The sequence below is a fragment of the Triplophysa dalaica genome, chromosome 17 (genome assembly GCF_015846415.1).
Source record: "Triplophysa dalaica isolate WHDGS20190420 chromosome 17, ASM1584641v1, whole genome shotgun sequence".
NCBI lineage: Eukaryota > Metazoa > Chordata > Actinopteri > Cypriniformes > Nemacheilidae > Triplophysa > Triplophysa dalaica.
The window spans coordinates 3,464,626-3,474,858 of record NC_079558.1 but is presented as its reverse complement, the minus strand read 5'-3'; the positions used below and the strand labels follow the sequence as shown (position 1 = coordinate 3,474,858).

Below are 10,233 nucleotides of genomic sequence, written 5' to 3'. Positions count from 1 at the left end.
TGTACAAGAGTGAAATATGCAATTGGTTTGATATAAAAAATATACAAATACGAGTTTTATTTTCCTTTATTTTAATAAATTACTTTTTATTTTATTTTCGAGTGAAATATAAAATGGATATTTTTTGGGGATTTACAACTACACTTGTTCATAAATGGAAGTTATTCGATTCAACTAATGAATATAATATACAATTATAACATATACATTTTAATAAAACATATACAAAAGTCAATGAAGTTGAACACAACGCACAATTTATATAAATACTCTTTATTAAAATTGATAGAAAGTATTAGATCAAAGCCGCATTTGTAAACATCATTGACATTTGTAAAATGATTTAGATTAGCAACATTAGCACTGATTTCTGTAAAGATAAAAAGTAAATCTCTGTAAATTAGAAGAGCTTTTTTATTTTATAGACTGAGAGCATGTGCTCCATCTGATGGGGTAGTTATGTAGAAAGTTGGGGACCCGTGATAGTTCTCCTGTAAAGAAACAGAACAAGTACAAATTGGTCAGTATTCTTGTAATTAGAAAATACATTTTAGTTTTGTCTATAATAATACAAGGCAAAAGTCAAATCTGATTGAAACATCTTGAATAATTTGTTCATGCGTTTCATTATCTACAGTTTCAATAAAACTTTCACTCATAAGCAGAAACTTAAATTTGATCGCCCAAAGAGGATCTTAAACTGATAAACCTGAATGTGTTTCATTGCTCTCTCTTTAGCTTGTGCCTCAAGCAATGTAACCGTGCATCCACCAAACCCTCCTCCCGTCATCCGACTCCCAAAGACTCCATCCACCTCCAGTGCTGCAGACACCAGCTCATCCAACTCTGGACAACTGACCTCGTAATTATCCCTAAAATAAACAATATTTATCCCAGTCAAAGAACACATCATTTAAGGTCATTTAACTGGCAGTTAACCTCACCTATTAAACAAACAGGCTTAGGAATTAAGTCACTGTAGAAAGCCTTTCTTATTCTTATGTCAATCTTGCATACTGACATTTACCTAAGGGAATTGTGGCTCTCCGCCATTAGCTTTCCAAACTCTTTGTAATCTCCTCTCTTGAGTGCCTCTGCTGCCAGCGCCGTGCGCTCGATCTCCTCGATAACGTGACGCGCCCGTCTGTATGTGACGCTGTCCAATCGATCTTTGGCAGCTGTGAGTTTGGAAGAATTTTAGGGTCAATGCATGTCATAGACCCTGATCATTCAAATACATTATGGTGCATACTACAAATCTTTCCAACTCTTACCCTCCAGATCTGGCAGAGTTGCATCCCTCAGGCTGCTCTTGCCCAAAATGGCTGCCGCCTCCTCACATTGCTTTCGTCTGGTGGGATACTCACTGCCTGTGAGTGAGTGTCTGACATTGGAATTTGTGATCAGAATTACAAGTCCAGGGTCAGTTAAAGGGACAGCGGTGGCTTCCAAAGATCTTAAAGGAATGATTCAGAAAAAAAATTCATACGCTTTTTTTGTGTTCTTGTTTTTCAACTTGTAAAGCACAGGGCTGGCAATGCCAAAGTCACAAGTTTGATATCCAGGTAATATTGATCAAATGATCAGTTCACGCACACGGCAATGTAAATTGCAATGACATAAAATGTCTAGCAAATGCATAAATGTAGAGTTAAATTTGAGTTTTTTTATTTATGAGGAGACACATGTAAAAATAAATATAGACAAACAGTAATTTCCACTCGACACAGATATGCAAAATAATCTACCTGCAGTCAATGAGTAACGCATGTCCCTCTTTGCCCAAAACAGACACAAACTGGTCCATGATGCCACAGGGAACAGCGGCATGAGTGTGTTCAGCCTGCTGGCAGGCGATTGCTTTGGCAACCTGATTTCCATCATCTGTGAAGAAATGATTTTAAATATATATGACCACTAAATATATCTTATAATAAAAAGCGACCGCACAGTTGCAGGTGTGACCAATAGGAGTCCTTACCTGGACACAACTGCTGCAGAAAAGTATACATAGCTACTTCAAGTGAAGCTGAACTGGAGAGACCGCCCCCTAGTGGCACACTACTGGTTATTACAGCTCTAAAACCAGGGATGGGACGTACTGTGTAAAAGCAGAACAAATTGAAAATTATTTTAGAGTATCTACAAGAGACATGGGATTAATCTGAAATTCTGCACATTCAAGTACATGCTGAACCTGTTTATCTCTCGGTTTAAAAAAAAAATTGTGCCCTCAGCAACTTTCCAGAAAGTGCAGATATGATAAACACTATTTAAAAAGTAAGTCCATGAACAAGTTCTCAGCATGGGGCCCTGGGGGTCACATTTTGTGTTAGAGGAAGACAAAATGTACAGCCCCTCATTACTTCCCTTTTGTGCCGGATGGACAAAAATGTTTGCGATGGATTACCTCTATAGTGCTGTACAACTCCCTTTACATAATTGGCCCAGTTTGGTTGGCCTCTTAAAAGAGGGGCCAGTTCAGATGGGAGATGAAAGTCCACCTCTCTGGGTTCATCTGCAGCTTCAGTCAGAGTTACGACACAGCAGTTCTGGTCAGAGGTTTTGCTGCCCACGATTACGGTTACCATTGGCAAGGCCTAAAACCATTCAAACATATTATGAGATTTGTGGTCATTTCTATTTAAAAGACAATAAAAAAAAGATTCCTGATCAGAAGAATACTAGAAACTATCACATAAATTAATATATTTAATGGTTAATATAAAGGGACGGTTTTAATGGAAACTAAAATGGTCTCTGTGGGTTTCTGCTGGTAACTACTGAGTTCTAAAGGTGGGATATTTTCTGAAGATGGAAACCAACAGAGCACCACCAAAATTTGCTGGAATAAGGTCCAAAACATACTACATAAATACCTTTTCTTAATACCTTTCGTAATTAAAATTAGAGTTTCTTCAGCTGGACTGTCTGTCGTGTAAAATAGATTGTATATCACCAAGGACACGAGAGAACAGACAAACTATTGTTCAGAACATCAGAACTGCACGATAAGGTATTTTGCTTTAACAAAAACGTGACGTCATAATGCACATACTCGGTTCACGTTATTTGTCATTGCGTCAGAGATTGGATTACACCTATACAATTTGCTGTTTTTTTTATATCTTACTACAACTTCTTAAATGGGATTTAATATCATTGTCATAAAAGTCATTTACCATCGGGAGGACATAACCTTCATTATAATCAGTGTGTTCTCCGATTAAATTCACGCGTCCTGGAGCGCACGCCGCAACATTTGCGTCATCCCCGTCAAATCGTTCCCGGTAGACACGACGCGCCTCTTCAACCAAATCAGCAACATTTTGAATCGGATAACTTTTGGCCATTGTGATGCAAGATTGTGCTTAAATCGCTGTTAGCTGACGCGTGTTAAGTACTTTTCCAGATATTGGTTGGTAAAGCCATGCGATGTAAACGGAGTATCAACTCATTTACAAGTTAAGAAGCGATATGCGTACAAAACGTTGGTCAAAGCTCATGTGACTGCCATCCAACGTAAACAAAAGAGAGGAACGTCCAAGTGAGGTTTGGACACTTCCTGTATCTACACGAGGCTTCTGATTGGCGCAGAAGAGTAATGTGACGCGTCACATACACAACAGTTGTACGTGCAAAACTTTTCCTTACTCTAGTCGCCTTTATTTCTTAAAATTTGTAAAGCTGCACTTAGTTTTGCATTTTGTTATTCGTCCTCTTGTTATTTGCTATTGTAAGACATTAAGTTGTTATTGATGTTATATAATTAAATATATACATATTGTATATTTTTATTTTGTTGTAAACATTATAAAGGGTCCATGTCGTTTTTCCATAACTAGAAACCCATTATAAAACACGAGGAAAATCCCAATTTTTTATATTTGGTAATGATTTTGAGTAATGATACCAGTATAAAAATACTAACAACATAAATAAGCAGAAGATAAAGACTTTATGGAACACTTTTATTAACATTCATTTTCACAGCCTATTTCCAACAGCTTATTAGTTTGTTAAAAAAAACTAAGACTAAACTAACACTTTAGATTGATGAAATGTATGGAAGGATTATACAGTATTACTATACAGCACATGATACTGTTAAGTGCTTTAAACCATTCTACTGGTTTTATGAACTGATCAGGAAAATACTTCGGAAAACAAATATTGTTTATAAAATTGCATATTTCAGTGTAAATAACTTATTAAGGAATTGAAGGGGTATGAAACATTGAATATGACAACCTGTTCTCCCGGTTATTCAAGGACATGTAAAAATAGTAACATTCATACAGTTTTGGCATTTACACCTTTATGCAATAAGACAACATGCCAATCCATCCAGAACCACTACGAACAGCATTTTATGTTGGCCATCTCAGAAGCAACAAATTATTTTCCAGACTGAAATATTTGACTCACTAATACAACAAAACCTTGTTCACGGAATTCATCTTAAAGAATATAAAATCATTCTTGAATCTACAGATTATTTTTTTCATCCGTGGGACCCTTTCCTGGCCCAGACGCCTTAACCGTCTTAGCTTTGGTAGACTTGATCGTTTTCTTGATTTTTTCTTTGTGTTCAATTTCCTCTGTTGCCTCTGTGCTGTCATTCTTGTCCGCTTTGACTTTCCGAAGCTTCTGTTTACCTTTCACAGGGGCAGAGAAGGTGAGCGAGGCTTTGTTAAATTCTAAGGGAAAGATCCCACATCACCATCAAAGCGGTTCTTGACCACCTGAAGGGATCTACGACCTGGGCACGTTACCAACTTCTTCTCCTGGAGGATGAGCACGTTATCTGCCTCCTGACTGGCCTGATGTGACAAAGAATGATAGATTAGGCCCATGCGCTATACAGACAAGTAAAACATATATGCAACACAACACACAATGGAATAAATTGTTTTGGTCATTGTTTTTAGTGTAACAACCTTTGCTGTCCCAAAGATGGAGGCTGTCTGTAAGTCTTTATCATCTTCCTCTTTCCTGGGATGGATGATAAGGGTCACGTGACAGCTGCTGTTTGTGGCAAACTTCCTGAAGGCTCCAATAATATGGTCTTGTACTGCAAACCTTTGAAAAACATTAATTAACTATTAAATAATCATTTAAAGGTCCAGTGTATGAAATTTAGTAGCATCTAGTGGTGACAACGGCTCACTCCCCCCCCATTCCTTTCGAAACACTACAGTGTTTGACACAGCTCTAAGATGTCATCAGGTTTTCACTTCTTTGACAAAATGTGCTCTGAAGAGCAGTTTGTCCATTTAGGGCTACTGTAGAAACAACATCGCAAACTGCCTGCAAGGGGACCAGCGGTGTATGTAGATAGAAATAGCTCAATCTAAGGGTTATAAAAACATAACGCTTCATTATGTAAGGTCTTTCTTTATACACCTCTGTAGACATAGTTAAGTATATTATATTGCATTTCATCAATAGATCCTCCAAAAAGTTACACACAGCACCTTTAACCCATGATACATTTGAACAACTGAAGTACTATATTTGTACCTAAATATATTGTATTTGTAAAAATTCTGAGTTTATTTCAATTGTTGACTTACTTGTCAAAAGACAGATTCTCCTGGCCCATCATAAACTGCAGGTTGTCAATGATCACATGACCAATGTCATACAGGTAAACCGCATGTTGCATGGTCTCCAGAACAGTCCTATTCAGGGGGAAAAAAAATCTTTAGCCTTTTTCTCACCCTCATGTCATTCCAACCCTATATGACTTTCTTCTGCAGAACACAAAATATATTTTGAAGAATGTAAGTACGCAAACAACATTGACCTCCACTGCATGGACACAAAATATGTTTATTTGTTGTCCACAGAAAAGAGTCAGATACATTAGGGTAAATAAATTACAGACTTTTTATGAACTATTCCGTTAAGGAATGGGAAAAGTGTTTACTTGATGTTCTGCTGTCCATGGAAGGTCATAAAGTAGAGAGGCAGGTCCTCAAACTTGTCAGCCCACATGTCATATTGGTCCAGGTTCTCCTCCAGCCTTTCGTTGGCAAACTGGGTCAGCATAATTTTGGCCAAGCGCACATTGTTGATTTCAAAGCTGCCCCATAGTGTGTTGACACCCTGCATGCAAAGATCCAGGGCAAACTCGCTGATGAAGGTCGTCTTTCCACTGCCAGTTGGACCTACAAATATAATAACAATATTATTATCATTTAAATAGTTTATATAATATGTAAACTCGAATGTATCTTCAGAAGCAAATTTGAAAAGGTTACAGAACGCAATTAGGAAGAACTATGTTAAAGGGAAAGTTCAGCCAAAAATAAAATTCCGTCATCATTTATTTACCCTCATGCCGTTCAAACATTGTATACAACACAAAAAATATTATTGAGAAATTGCTTTTGTGTCCATACAATGAAAGTCAATAGGGGCCAAGGTTGTTTGGTTTCCAGCGTCTGTTGTGTTCTGCAAAAGTCATACAAGTTTGGAGTGACACGAGGGAGAATAAATAATAAAATAATTTTGGGTGGACTATCCTTTTCAGGTTAATACATCACCTGTAAAAACAGTCAGCTCCCCTTTGCGATGACCTTTAAGAATTCGATTAAGCTCAGGGAATCTATTCCACGGTATCCCAGCCACCTGCTCCACATTAGCCAGTTCCCCGTACACATCCTCCCTGAGCTGCTTGAATGACACAATGGACTTGTGGGCAGCCGGAATAGACGCCTTGACGATTCGTGCCAGGTTCTTTCCCTGTGCCAATGCCTTGCTGGGGCACGGCTGAAACTCCCCCGGCCTGACCAAAGAGCAGCGTTTCAGTCCAAGTTTTCTGGAGAAGATTTTTGAGGCTTCCCATGAGCGCATATCTCCTCCCAGCCATAATGAAACTTTCTTGAACTGCTCCAAATAAGGCAGGAGGATGGGGGGCAGACAGCTGACGCCCCGTGGCAAGGCCAAAGACGGAAGACCAGTGGCCTGACTTACTGCCATGCTGTCCAACTCATGTCCTGTAAGCACAACCTCAACATCCTTGTGCGCTATTAAAGGCAGACCGAAGAGGTTGTGGTAGCTGGAAACTTTTGGAACTGTAGCTTCAGTGTAGACCACCTGCCCTTCACCTTTGATGGCAGCAGTAAGGAGTTTAACGCCCCGGAGGCTTGAATCACGCCCGCTAAACCACGGGAACACCAAGCTCTTAGTGGGTTTGAATAACCGGACGCCGAATCTTTTCAATGTGGCGTTGGTGAGTTTACCAATCTGGAACATGGTTTTGACAAGCTGCACCTCCTCATCAAGGAGGTCGGAGAAAGGCACGGAGCTGCTCCAGATTCTTTGGACCTCTTTCAGCTCCATCTCTCTCTCCTCATGCTCCTCCACACTCTCAGGAAAACCCAACAGCACATTAGGGCTTATCGATGTCTGTCCTTCGTTTAACATCACCTCGATGCAATCCTGAAGGTCCTCCCAGGTCCCCTCCACCAAAGTCTCCATGCATGAAAATTGTCCAGTGGTTTTATCGATAAACAGTGAGTGGTTCTCTTTACCAGAACCAGGTTCCAAAAAGATACTAGGAGCATGCAAACAGCTGTACCCATCATGGAAAGGAATATCTCTTGAGCGAAGATACTGCTTGATGTCAGTCACCGTGAGGGGATGGAGAGGGAAGTCTATTGTAGACGTCGCATCTTTTCTCAAAGTTCTATAGAAATATAAAGGAACAGCATGTCTCAATTTGATTTCAGAGCGATACCCCGTTGGTGCCTTTACAGAACACCGCAGCGATGGATGGAGGGATGGCTGACAAAAAGAGAAATATCTCCAGAGATGAAGCTGAAAACGTTTACAGGGATAACGGCGATCTGCCCCTTGCAAGAGACAGACAGCCCCCCGAAGAAACTTGCTCCTCCACATCTGCTGCTATTCAGGACATCCGACCTGTAACATGATAAAAACATTTATAAGCGCTTTAATTAATAACCATCAATTATATTTCAAATATATATCTTATTAATATATATATATATATATATATATATATAATACATATAGTCTTGTTACTGACTGATTTACGTGAATGAACTGTAAGTATAGTGTAATAATGTATATTGTAACGTTACATGTACATATAATACATGCATGACCCCTGACGTTCCTACTTATTACTGAAGTATATCTGTACAATGAACAACAATGTCGAAAAAACCCATTATAGTAAACCCATAACCCTAAATGTTTATAAACTATAAAAAGAAAGAATGCATAATTCACAGAATTGTAGAAACTTACTAAAATGTGAGAAGGGCGCCAAACTGATAACATGCGTCTGCACGCCTCTAAGCTCAGGTCCGCACCCCAAAATACTTCCGTGTGAAACACAAACTCTATGTCTCTGTGTATCCAGTCAAAAATATCTTGTCTGCATGGCTTCAAATATAATTGAATTATACTTCCTAACGTATTAAGACATTTAAAGACAAATTACACGTCTTCTAGTTAAATAAACTTTGTGTATGTTACCAAGCAGAACTGCTGATACTCAGTCCCAGTTTCCACCCGGTTGACAAATTCTGACGGAATTGACATTACACATGTCTTCTTACGGTTGTCCTCTAAACCCAAACATATATAGGACCTGCTAAAATAGTCTTGCGAAGACTGACTGTATTTAAAGAGTGAATTTAATCGAATGAAAGATCATAAAGGGAGTTGACATGACTGCTCGCGGTACACCGAGTCGTTTTTTACAGAGCGTTCTTCATAATGGAGTAAGTCGATATGTGTGTCAGCTAAAGCGGATATCTATCATCTTTTCAAAGAAAGGACAGGGCTCTTTGGGAGTCAGGTATGTGATCCATGTTATTAATCATGTATAATAATATAGTATATAAATATGGTATGTATTATGTATAAATTGTTTTACTTCGATTTAAGAGGCTCCGCAAATAAGTAGTTTTCTCCTTTAGTTTCACTTGACAATTCTTGCTCATGCATCATTTTGTGTTGTTTATTGTGAAATATAACATTTTGCCGAATTCTTTCAGGGATTTCATTGAGGAAGGTGTGGTCGACTTTGCCAAGAAAACCCCAGGAACCGTGGTTTACATCTCGCCTCAGTCCAGCAGAATTCCCAAAATAGTAGCCGAGTATTGTATGTGATTTTGACTAATATTCCTAACAACTAGACTATATCAAACGAATGTAACTGTGCGCTGCACTCACTGTTTCTGTTTCCTTTCTGCAGTAAACGGTAAAGTCCAAGAGGAGACGGTCACCAACAAAACATCTCAGCAAATTGCTGAACTTATAACCAAGATGTCCAACCAATCAGGATTAGACATCATCCGAATTCGTAAACCCTTCCACACAAAAAGTCCAAGTATCCAGGGCCAGTGGCACCCCTTCACAAATCGACCTCTCCGCATTGATCCAGTTGGCCCACAAGGAAAATAAGGACTTTGCTGATGAATGGTTTTCTATTTATTTTCTGACTGACGTGCCGATTTGTTAGTAGACCTCCAAGATGATCAATTACCTCTGCCACGGATCCAAAACTGCCCCACGTTTAACAGTATAATGATGAGGTGGACATTTTCAACAGGCACCGATTAGGATGGACTCATAGGATGATTTTCATTTTTAATGAAGTAAGAGTACCTTGTACCTTGGAAATAGGCTTGTTGAAAGATGCTCATCCACTGAGAAATTTACTCATTTCATTGGGAAATAAATTTCTGAGCTAACGTGATCGTTTTTTGCTTGGTTTTACATTATGAGCCACTTTGATAAACAGTCACCAATACTAATAATCTCTCGGACCAATCTTAATTAATGAGATACAGGGGTACTATTCGCATTTGTGAGTTAAGTTATTGTAGAAAAGCAGTTTATTGTACGATGCTACAACTGGCAGATGCTACCAAAAACAAATTCTGCACAGGAGCACGAGTAGGCAGACACTGTTGCAGTAACCACATATTTATGTTCACAAAGAAATCACATGGTTTTAAGAATTAACCTTTGAAAACCCCCAATTAGAATTTTATTGCAAATGTGTCTGTGTTAATCACAGCAGCAGAAAATGGAATCTTAACCAACATGCAACGTGCGCATTTCATCTACAGTAACAGTGACACAAAGCTTATGGGCACAGTAGGAGCGATTTTCTCACTCCCACACATTTCTAGAAAATACTGTAAGCTGTATGCCACAGACCATTATCACGCTGTGGGCGAAAAC

General features: G+C 38.9%; 3 protein-coding genes across 3 annotated transcripts; 1 reads left to right on the top strand and 2 right to left on the bottom strand.

The window, feature by feature from the left end:
- Nucleotides 1–257: 257 nt before the first annotated feature.
- Nucleotides 258–3,509, bottom strand: galk1 (galactokinase 1). The gene is made up of 8 exons (XM_056770595.1): nt 3,183–3,509; nt 2,411–2,600; nt 1,982–2,101; nt 1,749–1,884; nt 1,275–1,456; nt 1,028–1,178; nt 710–872; nt 258–491 (listed from the first exon to the last, which is right to left on the bottom strand). The coding sequence occupies exons 1-8, from the start codon at nt 3,351–3,353 to the stop codon at nt 420–422; spliced, it is 1,185 nt and encodes a 394-aa protein (XP_056626573.1). The 5' UTR covers nt 3,354–3,509; the 3' UTR covers nt 258–419.
- A 454-nt stretch (nt 3,510–3,963) lies between these two features.
- Nucleotides 3,964–8,365, bottom strand: twnk (twinkle mtDNA helicase). Its single transcript, XM_056770593.1, is given in 7 exon segments — nt 3,964–4,712; nt 4,715–4,823; nt 4,941–5,082; nt 5,577–5,684; nt 5,933–6,173; nt 6,552–7,932; nt 8,284–8,365. Coding segments are annotated over 6 exon segments (2,181 nt in total). The 5' UTR covers nt 7,909–7,932; nt 8,284–8,365; the 3' UTR covers nt 3,964–4,488.
- A 185-nt stretch (nt 8,366–8,550) lies between these two features.
- mrpl43 (mitochondrial ribosomal protein L43) lies at nt 8,551–9,737 on the top strand. Its single transcript, XM_056770596.1, has 3 exons — nt 8,551–8,839; nt 9,039–9,145; nt 9,239–9,737. The coding sequence occupies exons 1-3, from the start codon at nt 8,709–8,711 to the stop codon at nt 9,445–9,447; spliced, it is 447 nt and encodes a 148-aa protein (XP_056626574.1). The 5' UTR covers nt 8,551–8,708; the 3' UTR covers nt 9,448–9,737.
- The last annotated feature ends 496 nt before the right edge of the window (nt 9,738–10,233 follow it).

What these genes read in the sequence shown, in the direction of transcription:
- galk1 (XM_056770595.1), bottom strand. Translation starts at nt 3,353, where the DNA reads ATGGCCAAAAGTTATCCGATTCAAAATGTTGCTGATTTGGTTGAAGAG. An exon ending in TCTGCAGCAGTTGTGTCCAG is followed by an intron (nt 1,885 to 1,981) that starts GTAAGGACTCCT and finishes ATTTCTTCACAG; the next exon opens with ATGATGGAAATCAGGTTGCC. An exon ending in AACTCTGCCAGATCTGGAGG is followed by an intron (nt 1,179 to 1,274) that starts GTAAGAGTTGGA and finishes CCAAACTCACAG; the next exon opens with CTGCCAAAGATCGATTGGAC.
- mrpl43 (XM_056770596.1), top strand. Translation starts at nt 8,709, where the DNA reads ATGACTGCTCGCGGTACACCGAGTCGTTTTTTACAGAGCGTTCTTCAT. An exon ending in CAGGGCTCTTTGGGAGTCAG is followed by an intron (nt 8,840 to 9,038) that starts GTATGTGATCCA and finishes GAATTCTTTCAG; the next exon opens with GGATTTCATTGAGGAAGGTG. An exon ending in CAAAATAGTAGCCGAGTATT is followed by an intron (nt 9,146 to 9,238) that starts GTATGTGATTTT and finishes TCCTTTCTGCAG; the next exon opens with TAAACGGTAAAGTCCAAGAG.